Below are 16,415 nucleotides of genomic sequence, written 5' to 3'. Positions count from 1 at the left end.
CTCCCAGGGTAGAGCCTCCAGGAGAGCAATCAGGTCTGAAATCACACCTGAGAGGGCCAACGTGGTGCCACCAACAGCGACACACCCTGTCCTCCCACACCCTGTTCAGCACTGCCTGAAGCAGAGGCACCAAATTCGACAGGGAGAACCACAGAGAACAATAAGCTGTCTCTTCAGGCAGAGACCCTTGTCATGTGGAAGGCCGGTAACAGAGGACAAAGACCCGTTCTCATGTGCAGCAGACCCAAAGGTCAGATGCCATGAGACCCATCAGGCAAAGACCCACTGTGATGCTCTGACCTGATCTAGAACGGATCAAACTGACACAGAGAGTAGAAACACGAGTGCTTTTCTGGATGTTCAGTCTGAGACTCTTATGGAGTCAAAATTAGCTAGTCAAGGAAATTGAGGTATGTTGAGATATGAGGAGTAAAAAATTGTTGTTTTCAGGATTGAAGCTTCTCATTCATGCCCCTGAAGTGCACAACACATTCTCTGGCATTGCCCCCCTTCAACAATGTAGCGCCTGTCACAGGTATCACAAGTCGTGGCTTCTGGGCACTGAAGGGGATCAAGTACGATGAGGCTGGAGATCTGAGGCGTACTCTACGTGTTTGCTGTCGCCCAAGGCACATCTAGCGGTTGTACTGACAGAACAGACATCGGAGGGCTGAGAGAGAGAAGGGCAAAAATGCTTTAGCGGTGTGAGCGCTATCTGGAGGTGGCTCGCCGCTCATAGCAGCCCGTTTATGGTGCTGGGCACAGCTGTCACAAGATTGAACTGATGCAACTGATGTATCACAGGCTTGCTGTGGGAAAAGCTGTTTAAACTATCGACTGCTGTTTCGTCAACCTGAACATTTTGATGACCGCATTCACAGTCACAAGAAAGGCCTTATCCTTATCACAAATCTCAGCGAGATTCAGCCATAAGTGCATTTCCACTGCCTGGCATTGAGCGACCAATTGTGCTAGCGGTATGCTTAAATCACTCGAAGCACCAGATCACTGGCTTGACGGAGCTCCTTGACTGCCTCAGAGGTCACACCAGCTCTTTCGTCCAAATCCTTGAGGACGTCTGCCTAGTAAGCTTGTAACACAGACATTGTGTTCAATGCTAAACCGGTAGCCACGTAGAACTTGTCGACCAGGGCAGAGGTAGTCCTGCAAGGTTTGGATGGCAAAACAGGCTGAAAGTTCCAGGAGGAAGCCCCAGACGGGGAAAGATGCACAGCCAATGTATCCTCCACTGGGAATGCCAGCATACCCCTGCTCCACAGAGCCAGCAATGCTGGTGAAGTCAGCGGCGGCTGCTGCATTAATCAACCAAGCTGAATACGGTTGTTTCCAAGACCTTGAGGTTTCAGTGTGGAGGTCAGGGAAAAAGGCAGCTGTAAACACAAAGGATCACAGCCCAAGAGAGAACACTCATCCAGCTTAGAATGAACATCTTGCTGAGTTGAAGCAGTGCAATTAAGGCTGAGTTTCTCTGCAGAGCGAGAAAGCACATCAGTGAGCTCCGAAAGCACCACCGACTGCTGTGCTGTCTGCCCACTAGGTGGGAGAACATCATCCAGGCTGAAAGTGATCACATTGCATGCTTTCAGGCTGAACTACACATGGGTATCCATGCGGCTGCCACACTCAGCGAGACAGAGAGAGAGAAAGAGGATGAAAAGGAGAATCCCGTCTGCCTAGTCTCCGTGAACTCAGGATCACCATCTAGTGAGGAGCCTCGGCAACCTCAAAAACAGAGTTGGGGAGGAGGGTACACAATTCAGCTTTCTTGATTTCAATTTTCAACAGCGTCTCAGAATTCTCTTACTGCACCTTTAATTTAGATTTTTTGTTGTTTAAAAGTGTATGTGTGCATAAAAAAAAACATGCAAGCTATCAGAAGATTGTAATTTTAGTTGAAGTCTGTACTGGCTTTTACTGAAGATTAGTTGATTATTTCATTTGCAAAATGTGATGAATTTTAAATCCAAAGATTCCAAATAATTTAAATAATGTATTTTATGAAACTGTTGTTGCGATCATTTGATGTACAAAAGTATTGGGACACCTGACCACTAGTCCAGCAGAGACTGTTATATCATCACATTTTAAATACATTAATATGGAGTTGGTCCGAAGCACAGACCCTTTGGCCTGCTTCGACTCCACGCCACCATATGCCGGCATGATGTATCCCAATCTTCAAGCAGAAGGAACTGGATGAAATATTCAGAATGATACCAATCTACAATCTGACTTGTCATGTAGCCTGGAATCATAACCACACCATGTTGGTTCATTTGGCCAGAGAAGAAATGAGTCCCCCAACTGAGCCTGTTTTCTTCTCCATTTCTGCAACTGAAGGAGTTTGGGTTCCTCACCACTTTGCATTTTGGCTTGCTTAGTTGAAAAACTTATTATTCAGCAATATTACTGATTTGACTGTGCTGAGACTTTTGGAATGAGAACTGAACTGAGCTTGATGATGACATCACAGTGTTCTACAGACCTGCTTTATAACTGAATTGAACTCATTTCCTGTTCATCCATGTAATGCTGCTTTGAAACAATTAATATTGTATCAAGTACTATATAAATAAAGGTGACCTGACTTGCAGCTAAAACAGCTTCCACTCTTATGGGAGGGCTTTCCACGGGGCCTGGCACGCAATCTCCATTCCAGTTCATCCCAAAGGTGTTGGATGGGGTTGAGATCATGGCTCTGTGAGGGCCAGTCAAGTTCTTCTCACCATGTATTTATGGACCTTGCATTGTGCACTGGGGCACAGTCATGTTGGAATAGAAAATGGCCTTCCCCAAACTGTTCCCAAAAAGTTGGAAGCACAGCATTGTCCAAAATGTCTTGTTATGCTGAAGCATTAAGTTTTCCCTTCACTGGAATTAAGGGGCCTTTACCCAACCCCTTAAAAACAGCCCAATACCATTATCTCTCATCTACCAAACTTAACAGTTGGCAGGTAACGTTCTCCTGGCATCTACCAAACTCAGACTCACCCATCAAACTGCCAAACAGAGAAGCGAGATTTGTCACTCCACAGAACATGTGTTCACTGCTCCAGAGTCCAATGGTGAGGTGCTTCACACCAGTCCATTGCTTGGACTGCTTAGCATTGTACTTGGTGATGTGAAGCTTGCAAGCAGCTGCTCGGCCATGGAAACCCATTCCACAAAGCTCCCACCGCACAGTTCTTGTGCTGATATTAATGCCAGTGCAAGTTTGTTTTGGAACTCTTCAGCAATGGAATCAGCGACTTTTACGCACCATGCACCTCAGCACACTGTGACCCCGCTCTGTGACTGAGGCTGAGTTGCTGCTGTTCCTAAAAGCTTACACTTACCAATAATACAAACCCGATTCCAAAAAAGTTGGGACACTGTACAAATTGTGAATAAAAAAGGAATGCAATAACTTACAAATCTCATAAACTTATATTTTATTCAAAATAGACTATAGATAACATATCAAATGTTGAAAGTGAGACATTTTGAAATGTTGAAATATTGGCTGATTTTGGATTTCATGAGAGCTACACATTCCAGAAAAGTTGGGACAGGTAGCAATAAGAGGCCGGAAAAGTTAAATGTACATATAAGGAACAGCTGGAGGACCAATCTGCAACTTATTAGGTCAACTGGCAACATGATTGGGTATAAAAAGAGCCTCTCAGAGTGGCAGTGTCTCTCAGAAGTCAAGATGGGCAGAGGATCACCAATTCCCCCAATGCTGCGGAGAAAAATAGTGGAGCAATATCAGAAAGAGTTTCTCAAAGAAAAACTGCAAAGAGTTTGAAGTTATCATCATCTACAGTGCATAATATCATCCAAAGATTCAGAGAATCTGGAACAATCTCTGTGCGTAAGGGTCAAGGCCGGAAAACCATACTGGATGCCCGTGATCTTCGGGCCCTTAGACGGCACTGCATCACATACAGGAATGCTACTGTAATGGAAATCCCAACATGGACTCAGGAATACTTCCAGAAAACACTGTCGGTGAACACAATCCACCGTGCCATTCGCCGCTGCCGGCTAAAACTCTATAGGTCAAAAAAGAAGCCATATCTAAACATGATCCAGAAGCGCAGGCGTTTTCTCTGGGCCAAGGCTCATTTAAAATGGACTGTGGCAAAGTGGAAAACTGTTCTGTGGTCAGACGAATCAAAATTTGAAGTTCTTTTTGGAAAACTGGGACGCCATGTCATCCGGACTAAAGAGGACAAGGACAACCCAAGTTGTTATCAGTGCTCAGTTCAGAAGCCTGCATCTCTGATGGTATGGGGTTGCATGAGTGCGTGTGGCATGGGCAGCTTACACATCTGGAAAGGCACCACCAATGCTGAAAGGTATATCCAAGTTCTAGAACAACATATGCTCCCATCCAGACGTCGTCTCTTTCAGGGAAGACCTTGCATTTTCCAACATGACAATGCCAGACCACATACTGCATCAATTACAACATCATGGCTGCGTAGAAGAAGGATCCGGGTACTGAAATGGCCAGTCTGCAGTCCAGATCTTTCACCCATAGAAAACATTTGGCGCATTATAAAGAGGAAGATGCGACAAAGAAGACCTAAGACAGTTGAGCAACTTTTTTGATTTGTGTTGATGCCATGACATTTAAAATCAACTTATTTTTCCATTAAAATGATAAATTTTCTCAGTTTAAACATTTGATATGTCATCTATTTTGTATTCTGAAAAAAATATTGAAATTTGAAACTTCCACATCATTGTATTCACTTTGTTTTTATTCACAATTTGTACAGTGTCCCAGCTTTTTTGGAATCGGGTTTGTACCATATACAGTTGACAGCAGAATATCTAGCAGGGATGAAATTTCACAAACTGACTTATTGCGAAGATGGCATCCTATCACTCCTCAGAATGACCCATTTCTTCACAAATGCTTGTAAATGCAGACTGCATGGCTAGGTGCTTGATTTTATACACCTGTGGCAATGGGTCTGATTGAAAAACCTGAATTCAAGAATTACAAGGTGTGTCCCAATACTTTTGTCCATATAGTGTAATTACACACACACACAAACATAGACGCATACATAAAAAAAATATATAATAAGCATCCTGTGTTCCACAGAATTCATAAGGGTTTTGGAACAATATGATGGTTAGTAAATCATAATATAATTATCATTTGGGGGTAAACTATTGCTTTAGTATTAGTATCCCTAAAGACTATAACAGTTTCAACACTCTAGTATACAAAAAATAAATAAATAAAACAACAGAAAAAAAAAATATATATTGCAATTAAAGCATGCTATCAAAAAGCTGCAAGGAAGCTAATTTATTGTGGTAGTATCACCAGAACTCATGCTAAGTACCTTCTTTTTTTAACCCCACTTCTTTAGGTTTCTCATCTGTATTGAAAGAGGGTAAAACAGTGAATGACAACCTGCACTTTTGCTTAGAAGTAAGTTTTGTAATTGTGGTAACTGACAAGTTAGTGAACACATGCTCCACTAAAACAGCAATCCAATATTGTTTACTGATCTCTGATTCTCTGGCATCAAGTTTGAGCTTCTGCATACCATATTTAATGTGCTCTGAACATCATTTATGAACATTTTGAAAGTGTGGACTTTCAATGGATGGACAGAAATGATGAGAGAGAGCATTAAAAATATCGTAATTTGCAAGTCTTTTGGAACAGCATGAGAGTGAGTAAATGATAACAGAATTTTCATTTTTGAGTGAACTATGCCTTCCATTCATTTTCTCTGCCATAAATATGGTGTCAATCCAGTGCAATAACTTGCACATGTATTAACTTGATGAGTGCACAAAGAAAATTCTCAGGGTGTTTTTAGCTTATTGAAGGCTTTAAATACTTGTTGTTTCGAAAGATTAAAAGGTTCAACATCACACACAGATAACCATCTCTATATCAAGACCTCACCATGCAGGGATTTAAATCCACTTAAAAATTAAACCAACTGTAAGGTCAATTATCAATGATAGAATTAATAAATCCACTACATTCATGCTTGGTCAGAATGAAATGCTTCTTCAAAGACCTCAAGCAACACACCAATGGATGCCTTCCAACATGCCAGCGTCACAGAAACGCTACAACTCATCTTGTTGCAGCTTTCTCAGAGCAAGCAAACACAAGAGACAAATGAAAAAGGACAGCAGTGTCCGTGAAAGCCACAAAATATCTTTACAAGTAAGTTTGGAAGGGGCTGCTTGGATACGCTCTCCCTCCGACGTGACAGTCTTTCTTAAGGTTTTTTCCTTTGTAGCCACAGTAGCATTTTCTGAAGGGGAGAAAGTTATAAGAATGATACCGATAAACAGACAGACACACACACATAAATGACAATCACCAGTCGATGTGGCCCACAGCCGTTATTAACCACAGGATATAAGACAAGTACTTTACACTTATCTGACATACATGTGCATCCTACTTGCTGATCTGACCATTTTGAAAATCACCAAGTGAGATGCAAAACCAATTAGTTACATGCTAATTTTTTATAGCAAACCTTAAAAGCAGAAACATTTCTGTATGAAGTAGCACAGAAAAGCTTGTGGTTAGACCACATCCTCCTCTCATGTCTGAAAATGTCTTTGTGTGTGCGTGCGAAAAAACAGAGATAGAGAAAGGAAATACAACTTCATATGGGTAAGCACCTTAGACAGAAAAAACACATACACAAATAAAATCGCACTCACCCAACAAAACTTTGGCATCTTCTACATCAAAGTCTCCATCGCCATCAGCATCATATACTCCTCCAAGTGTGCCTTTCATCGAGCAGAGATAAAAGAAAAGATTGTTAAACAAATATGTGTAAGGAGACCCTGTTTGCACAGGGCACAAGCTACAGCTTTTGAGTTGTACTGCTCGTTATAAATAACTAAATCTTAACCGCAGATTCCTAATTTCACCCATTTTCGGATGGCCAAACAATGGGGTTTTGCTTTCGCATACAAACACACAGCGTCTCCGCGACATGACAACACTACAATTGACCATATGCGCGGTTACTTCCTGGTTTTTGATAAGCATTTCCAGTGAACTGTTATCTGTCATTCAGTACATCGACACAAAACCATCAATGTTGCATTTATATTTTAATGCAGTTATCACCTAATTTGCCAGTAAACCAGTTTTATTGATTGCAATAAAGACAAAGCTAATGGGAACGTTTGAATTAGAAACGCTGTGTCTGTAATTAGACACACACACGCAACTTTCTTTTTCCAGCATTTCAAATGCTATTTTTAATGTGATGACCACAAACATTATTTGTTCATTCTTCTGAGATTGTCCCCATTTGTAAAACCAAATGTTTCAAGAAATCCAACATTGATTGTAAAAATAAAAAGACATTAATTACCACTATAACAGATCATTTATTTGCACATATATTAGCCATTTCCTGTAATAGTTTTTCACTTTTGAATAAATATTAAACATTATAAAATACATTTTGTCAAGGTGAAGTATGAAGTACTCACAAAATCTCATGAAAAACAATAACTTTTCTTGTGAACGAATTACACAGAAAGCGAGCACTAATATGCTATATAATAAATATGCTAATATACTAAATATGCTAATATTTCACATTGTGACGTTGGCATTTGCGGAAGTCATTCCTGTATCGAGGCGTTTTAGGCAGGTCTAGATCAGCGTTCACAGTTAGAATAAATCCATTTGTGGGAGACTATGAGCTAACACACTAAAAGAAAAAGAAAAAAATGAAAAAGCATCATATGGCCGCGTTAATAAAGTCCATGGATTCTGGGGAATTTTGTGTCTCATATGCAGTGCTGTATGCATTCAGTTTTCATTTGTGAATCAGAGTCTGTTTTCTGTAACCCTTCAGAAAAACATCCCATTCCTGTGCACAACTGGCTGAACAAAAGCAAAAAAAACAGCAGTGTTGATAGAAAAAAACAAATCCTCTTTATGGAGATCTCACATATACACATATATTTGACCTTTCCCTAAGAATTAAACACTCCACAGATCTGCATGGATCATTTAAGTGATAAAGAGAGAGCAGTCTGCAACCCTGCGAGAGGGTTTTCAAAAGTACTTACCAAGCACACGGTTGTAGTCAACGAGGTCAAACCACACGACACCCACGGACAACCAAGCGCCCAGAAAAGCGAGCACCAACAGCCAGCTAAAGAAAGAGTTTCCCTCTGTCTTCTTTTCACTCTTAATGGCTGTATTTGCAACTGGAGGCTCTGAGAACACACACACACACACACACACAATCAGATACTAGATGTGTTGTAGTTGCAATAGTGTTGAGTATACAAACTACTGTATCTGTCCAACCTGAATATGAACTAAAGGTAACACGCATTTTTAAACTTTTTTTTTACATCTACGCGAAGAACAAAAAAGAATATATTGAGCCCTTAAATGTAGAATGAAAATCTGAAAGCAGAACTTGAATAAGAAACTACGTTTTCAAAAATGTTATAGTTAAGCAATGACGAAAGCCAATTATTGTAGTTACAAAAGGCCAAGATATATTATGAATATAGTCACAGGAAAAGTGTACCGTGACTATATTAAAATGGCAAAACCAATTACCAATTAATCTTTACCAAAAATAAAGAAATATAAATGACTTTAGTACTATTTTCCCAAGCAACTTTTTGTAATTTTAACAAAAACAAGCATTTCAGCAGTGATTTCAGAGTGACTCCACCCACACACCCTTCTGATTGGCTGTGATTTTTGATTGATTTTTGACAGGCTTGTAGTTGTGACGCGTTCGACAAATTGTGTCTGGTTAGGGCACAGTGTCAGCCATCTAAAAACCTGTATGAATTAGGGTTGCAAGGGGGCGGAATTTTTCCGGGGCGTGAAACTTTCCACGGGAACTTCCAATTTGGAAACTTAACAAGAATTTACAGGAATTTATGGGAATTAATTGGAAATTTTGGGAAATTTATATCAATTTATAATATTTATACATGTAATCTATCACATACAAACATAAATATAAACATTTTGTTTGGTCATAACATGAAATTTCTTTTTCACATTCATTTAATTCTAATTTAGTAAATATGTAAAATAAATATTTTTATTGCAGCAGTTGTTATGTGATATTTATTTCAGTGTCACATGATCCTTCAGAAATCACTCTAATATGCTGATTTGATACTCAGTTACTGTCAATGTTGGAAACAGTTGTGCTGCTGAATATTTTTTGGGAAACTGTTTTTTTTCAGGATTCATTGATGAATAAAAAGTTAAAAAGAACAGCATTTATTAAAAATAGAAATCTTTTCTAACAATATCACTTTAATATTTATCAATTTCACACATCCTTGCTGAATAAAAGTATTAATTTCTTTAAAAATAAATAAAGAAATTTTGACTGGTAGTGTATATTGTTACAAAATATTTATATTTTAAATAAATGCTGTTCTTTACATTTCTATTCATCAAAAAATCCTGAAAAAAGTATCACAGGTTATAAAAATATTAAGCAGCTCAACTGTTTCCAACATTGATAATTGAGTATCAAATCATCATATTAGAATGATTTCTGAAGGATCATGTGACACTGAAGACTGGAGTAATGATGCTGAAAATTCAGCTTTGCATCACAGAAATAAATTATATTTTAATGTATATTAAAATAGAAAACCATTATTTTGAATTGTAGTTATATTTCACAATATTACAGTTTTTTTCTGTATTTTTGATCAAATGAGCATGTTATGGACTGGGGCAATGCACAGTGCATGCAGGGGGTGTGTCCTCAATAGCCCTGCAGTGAGTCATGTGATGTGTGAATGTCAGGGTAAAAATTCAACTGCAATTGGATTAAATCTGGTTGTTTTAACCAAAATTATGCTGCAAGATGTTTTTTTTTTTTTTCAACTAAATTTAATACCCTGTTATAGGCTAACCTGCAGTTTTGAAAATTCCCTGTTTATTCCCATAAATTCCCATATATTCCCGTTAATAAAGTTTCCCGCTTTGAAAATTCCCGGAATTTTGCAACCCTAGTATCAACCCACCTCAAGTTTTAGAAGTTTGGAACGACATGAGGAGAGTAAATGGTGACAATTGGCGTGACGGAGATATCCTTTTTAAAAATTGGTAATACTATATCTTCTGGCTTATTCTTTGACAGTACATGTAACACCCTGAAATGAGGTCAAAAATTCAATGAAATAAAAGCTCCAGGGAATGGTTCAGTCGCAGAGGCGAATAACAAAGGGTTAAAAAAGTAACATAAGGATTGTATTACACTTGCCTGTCTGGCAAGGTCATCTGTATGTTAAATGCACTAACAGACATGTGATCATCCTCTAACCGGCTCTATTTTTTAGCCCAAACATAAAAGGGGAGTGGCTACATACATGTGGGCATTACCTCATGAGGTTGACAAGGCCAATATTTAGTAATTAGTATCGCAATGATTAGTCAGTCCAAACAGAAGCAAATATCAAACATACATCTGTTAAATGAAATTAATTAACGTATTAAAAACAACACAGTAGGCTAGAGAGAGTTGTGACACGCAAAACTACAATGAAATGTTGCATGAACTGCAAATGCCATAACAGTATTAACAATTACACAAGCTCACACTTTAAGAAGTATGCAGTACACAAACACACACGAGATGAACTTCAGACTTCAGCACTGAGTTCAACAACCCCGTATGAAACATTACACTGTATCTGATCCACACCAGCAAAACACCCCACGCCTGACCACAACAGACTCTACCTGTCATTTCGGCTCCGTCTACACTGACTTCTCCCATCCTTGTGGGTTTAAGTTTTTTTGAACAAAACTGCAAAAGAAAAGCAAAGCTTTTTTCTGCTCACATGAAGCACTTCTCACTGGTTTAGCTGCAACACGATATATGCACTGCCTCCTGGGTATTTTTAGTGCTGCTGTACACACACCCTCTTTTAGACCTCATATGGGGACAACAGTTATAGCTAAACACACACACACACACACACAATTGACCCTTCACTAAACCCGCCTCCCAACGTTTCTAGGTCTAAGTTTTCATCCGACCATTTCTCATCATTCTGTAGGGAACTTATCCCAGCATATTTTACAACATTGTATTTTGGCTGCAATTTGGTAATGCTGGTAATGTAACCAAAATAAAATAAAATATGAAAAATGTTGATAAGAAATGTAAAATACAATTTTATGAAAATACCAGTCTGGTATGTATGTTTTAAGTAGTAAAAAGCATTAATATTGTGTGTGTTTACTTTTGTGATAGATTTTATTTAGGTGATAAATACAAATTTCTCTCATGAAACTCAACTCAACCTGCTTGCAACCACATCATTTTCTATAGGGCACAGCTGATTGGTTCCTGCTGTATCAGTAGCCAATGAGTTTGCTTGCTAAATTTTCAAATACATGGGTAGCATTTGCCTTAGCAGAGCAGTACGCTTTCAGAAACCCTCCACCTTCCCCAGCTCCACCTGTATAGATCTGCTGCGGGTAATTCATGTACACTATATTGTACAGCAGCAGCAGCATGTCTTACTTGCTCACAGCAGCATGTTGTGCATGTATTGGCAGTAGTAAGTCCTGTACTTGCTCTGCAGCAGCAGCAGAGCAGCAGATCTATTCTGCCAAGACCCACTATTTCAACATTGTCATACCCATTACCATGCCAAACACTAAGAGAGTTGTCATGACAGAAATAATGTAATCTGTATGTTGTAATAAGATGTCATACTTAAAATAGTTAACCCTTGGTCAGTCTAAACCCTGGGTTATCTTGCTTGACGTTTCACACTGCTCTTAATTTACCCGGGGTTAACAATTAATCCTGGGTCACACTGTGCATTCTTAAACCCTGGGTTAACATTCTTATTTGCATATTTGCGGTGTCAGTGTCACTGATTGGATAAATGCAGTACGCGACCTGTTTACAGCTCTAGCATTGCGCATATTCATTTTGCCGACTGTACTATCGAGTTTATACTGAATGGACATTTCGGACTATAAAGGTAAGAATGAAACATGAATGAAGCTTTTGACATTTTTCCTCTCAAATGCTGAATTGACTGTTTTTATACAATGCAGTGTTTCTGTGACTGTCCAAAGTAATATGAGTACGCGATTGGTTGTCTGTTGCAAAGTGTCTAGCTGTAACATAGAGACAGAGCGACACGCATCATAATCTGAAAACCACGCCCCCCGGAGGTGAAAACAATCCAACCGTCTCCATTGACTTTGTATTGCGTGAGGCTGCCTCTTTGTCATTTTTGACTTAAAACAAAAAACAGAACAATATCTAAGAGCTGATATGTGACAAGGTGTACAGAAAACAAGCTAAAACCCCAGAAGCAAAAACCCAGAAGTTTTATAAGCTGTCAACTCAAAAAACGAGCGTTTAAGGACACAAAAGTGGATACAGGCAATTGACAAGAAGACAGCCTCACGCAATACAAAATCAATAGAGACGGTTGGATTGTTTCCCCCCCAGCGTGGTCATGGCCTAAATGCACTCTGTTAGGGCTGCACGATTAATCGCATGCTATTCTCACGCGCATTTCGTCAGTAAAGCCGGTTCCCTGATTACCGCTAAATCACAATCACCTGCTTTCAAATGGAGCGCCATTTAATAGACTGAGCCGTAGATCACTGAAAAGCCACGCAATATCGCGTTCATTATCGCAGGCGATTCATCTGCGATATGAACGCGATATTGCGTGGCTTTTCAGTGATCTACGGCTCAGTCTATTAAATGCCGCTTCATTTGAAAGCAGGTGATTGTGATTTAGCGGTAATCAGGGAACCGGCTTTACTGACGAAATGCGCGTGAGAATAGCATGCGATTAATCGTGCAGCCCTAGTCTCTATTCAAGTTTGGCAGCGCAATGCAGGGTTATCACCGGAGTTTCATAACCCCGGGTAAAAAAAACCTTGCTTCTAAATTACAAGTGTGAAACACTCCTTTACCCGGGGTTAAAAGTGGTGTTTAGGACGGTGATAACCCAGGGTTAAGCGCAGTGTGAAAAGCCCTCAAGTGTGAAACGTCATTTTACCCAGGGTTAAAAGTGTTGTTTAGGACAGTGATAACCCAGGGTTAAGCGCAGTGTGAAAAGCCCTCAAGTGTGAAACTTTATTTTACCCAGGGTTAAAAGTGTTGTTTAGGACAGTGATAACCCAGGGTTAAGCGCAGTGTGAAAAGCCCTCAAGTGTGAAAGGTTATTTTACCCAGGGTTAAAATCAGGTTTTAGAACGACAATAACCCAGGGTTAAGCGCAGTGTGAAAAACCCTCAAGTGTGAAACGTTATTTTACCCAGGGTTAAAAGTGGTGTTTAGGACGGTGATAACCCAGGGTTAAGCGCAGTGTCAAAAGCCCTCAAGTGTGAAACGTTATTTTACCCGGGGTTAAAAGTGGTGTTTAGGACAGTGATAACCCAGGGTTAAGCGCAGTGTGAAAAGCCCTCAAGTGTGAAACGTTATTTTACCCAGGGTTAAAAGTGTTGTTTAGGACAGTGATAACCCAGGGTTAAGCGCAGTGTGAAAAGCCCTCAAGTGTGAAAGGTTATTTTACCCAGGGTTAAAATCAGGTTTTAGAACGACAATAACCCAGGGTTAAGCGCAGTGTGAAAAACCCTCAAGTGTGAAACGTTATTTTACCCAGGGTTAAAAGTGGTGTTTAGGACGGTGATAACCCAGGGTTAAGCGCAGTGTCAAAAGCCCTCAAGTGTGAAACGTTATTTTACCCGGGGTTAAAAGTGTTGTTTAGGACAGTGATAACCCAGGGTTAAGCGCAGTGTGAAAAGCCCTCAAGTGTGAAAGGTTATTTGACCTAGTGTTAAAAGTGGTGTTTAGGACAGTGATAACCCAGGGTTAAGCGCAGTGTGAAAAACCCTCAAGTGTGAAACGTTATTTTACCCAGGGTTAAAATCAGGTTTTAGAACGACAATAACCCAGGGTTAAGCGAAGTGTGAAAAGCCCTTCTGTAGAGTTTAGTGGTGTTAACCCCCGTTTTGCAGTGCCAAACTTGTACAGTGTGAAACAAAGTGGTGTTAGAATGTTATGACAAGATGCTTGGCAAACCAACAGCCAATCGTGTGCTTCATAGTCCTGTGATTTGGACAGTCACGGAAATACAGCACGTTGTATGAACAGTAGCCTAGCTTTAGCATTTGATGAGGAAAAATGTCAAATGGTGAAAGGAAATGCAACAATTGGAGTGAAGAGACCAGTTTATTATTTACTTTATAGTCTGAAAAGTCCATTCAGTAGTACAGTAAATTCATCATTTGAGAGTAAAAATGAAAATGCTGACAGAAAACGTAACAATTTGAGAGAAGGCATTCTTACTTTTACCCAGATAGCACATGTATGTCTGCAAGACGTCTGTTAAAGATCACTTCATCTGGAAAGCATCTGCTGTTCACAAACATCTGATAGACATCTTTAAGATGTCAGTTTTACATACATTGTAAATCATAAACATCTTAAAGACATCTTCTAAACGTCTATTTGACATCTGACAGGAAACGTTCTATAGACGTATTGCAGATGAGCAAACACTAAAAATACACACACATCAGATAGACGTCTCTAAGATGTATGTGTGCCATCAGAGTATAGTCCGAAAAGTCCATTCAGTATAAACTCGCACAATGCTAGAGCCTTTAAAGGTTGATAGCACACATACATATCGGAGATGTCTATCTGATGTGCGTGTTTACATCTGGAAGACATATTTTTTAGTGTTTGCTCATCTGCAATACGTCTATAGGACGTTTCCTGTCAGATGTCAAATAGACGTTTAGAAGACGTCTTTAAGATGTTTATGATTTAGAATGTATGTAAAACTGACATCTTAAAGACGTCTGTCAGATGTTTGTGAACAGCAGATTCATTCGAGATGAAGTGATCTTTAACAGACATCTTGTAGACGTACGTGTGCCAACAGGTCGCACACTGCGTTTGTCCAATCAATGACACAGACACCACAAATATGCAAAAAGGACGTCTGTAAGATGTCTGTTAAAGATCACTTCATCTCGAATGAATCTGCTGTTCACAAACATCTGACAGACGTCTTTAAGATGTCAGTTTTATACATTCTAATTCATAAACATCTTAAAGACATTTTCTAAACGTCTATTTGACATCTGACAGGAAACGTCCTATAGACGTATTGATGATGAGTAAACACAGATGTAAAAATGCACATCAAATAGACGTCTCCGAGATGTACGTGTGCTATCAGAACAGGGTTTAGTGTGAAACGTCAGTTTATGAATACCCAGGATTAACTGTTAACCCCGGGTAATTTATGAGCAGTGTGAAACATGAAACAAGAAAACCCAGGTTTTAAATGACCCAGGGTTAACTTTTTCAAGTGTGAAAGCCCTACTGTTTACACCAGGGAAATCACTGCAGAACTTTAAAGAAATGTTACGCTCTTTATCAATAATGCATGTCTTTTTAACTAAAAAACAACATTTTTAGGTACCATAGTTGATGTACCTTGGAGTACCATGTGAATGCTCTTGTAGTCATATCTATCTAATACCACTCTACTATAACAGTGCCGCAGTACTTTTTGGTAAGAGATCTTCCAACTGCAATCCAGTCAGAGGCATAAAGAGAGAGTATCACAGCTTTCAATCTTTGCAGCCTCTATCTTTAAATCCATCCATTCTGGATCATAAACATTACTGTCACTACTGAATGAATAACACACTGATTATTTCATCGCAATAAACAACGTTTTGTTCTGCTATTATCTAAATAATGCTGAAAAATGAAAGCATTTGCTCCGCATAAGGAACAATTTGTTTGTATGAAGCGAGATCCGAATGAAGGTTACCTTTTCTTGACTGGCTGCGAGCAGTTTTCTTCTGCTTCATGATCACAGAAGGGAAGAGTTTGAAGAACTGGTCAAGGACTGGTTAACTCTACAAGTTCTGCATGACTCTCTTGTGCAGAAATCTTTCTTGTCTTCTTCCTTCTTCTTCTTCTTTGGAGAATTGGCGTTTCCCGTACTATGGGCTCATTCCGCCACCTACTGTTCCCTTTTCCACACATGGATGATAGTTTAGTTTCGCAATCACTCTTATATTAACGTCATTTGAGGATTTCATTCAAGTCACAGACTTTAACAAATCTTATTTCTTTGCCGTTTTCACACAGTTTCACCATCTAACACTTTAACTCTTATCAGAAATAATCCAAAACTTGTTTTTCCCCGACTTGTAAAGAAAGAATCTCCCATAAATAATTGAGAAGTTTATAATAAAATAAGATTGCAATCTTTGTTATTGTATTGAAAGTACAGTGAAATGTTGTTACTCAAGGGAAAGATTATAGAATCGGTTTTAACTGACATTTCAGACTTTTTTCCAGTTCCAGAAATGGTGG

General features: G+C 39.3%; 1 protein-coding gene across 5 annotated transcripts in view; it reads right to left on the bottom strand.

Annotated features, from left to right (window-relative positions):
- unm_hu7910 (un-named hu7910) overlaps positions 1-16,005 on the bottom strand; it is a 36,181-nt gene extending 20,176 nt beyond the window's left edge. For 2 of the 5 annotated variants that reach the window (XM_067400271.1, XM_067400269.1), the window contains exons 1-5: positions 15,865-16,005; positions 8,101-8,250; positions 6,724-6,795; positions 6,210-6,302; positions 5,367-5,402 (exon numbers count right to left, since the gene is read on the bottom strand). In XM_067400271.1, coding sequence (XP_067256372.1) covers positions 5,367-5,402; positions 6,210-6,302; positions 6,724-6,795; positions 8,101-8,250; positions 15,865-15,904 — 391 coding nt within the window. In that variant the 5' untranslated portion in view covers positions 15,905-16,005. Of the gene's footprint in view, positions 1-5,366; positions 5,403-6,209; positions 6,303-6,723; positions 6,796-8,100; positions 8,251-10,768; positions 10,904-15,864 lie in introns of those variants that run through there. The other 3 variants (XM_067400270.1, XM_067400272.1, XM_067400274.1) reach the window with 3 other exon arrangements.
- Between the last annotated feature and the right edge of the window lie 410 nt (positions 16,006-16,415).

The sequence above is a fragment of the Chanodichthys erythropterus genome, chromosome 11, assembly GCF_024489055.1.
Source record: "Chanodichthys erythropterus isolate Z2021 chromosome 11, ASM2448905v1, whole genome shotgun sequence".
NCBI lineage: Eukaryota > Metazoa > Chordata > Actinopteri > Cypriniformes > Xenocyprididae > Chanodichthys > Chanodichthys erythropterus.
This window is presented reverse-complemented; position numbering and strand designations above follow the sequence as displayed.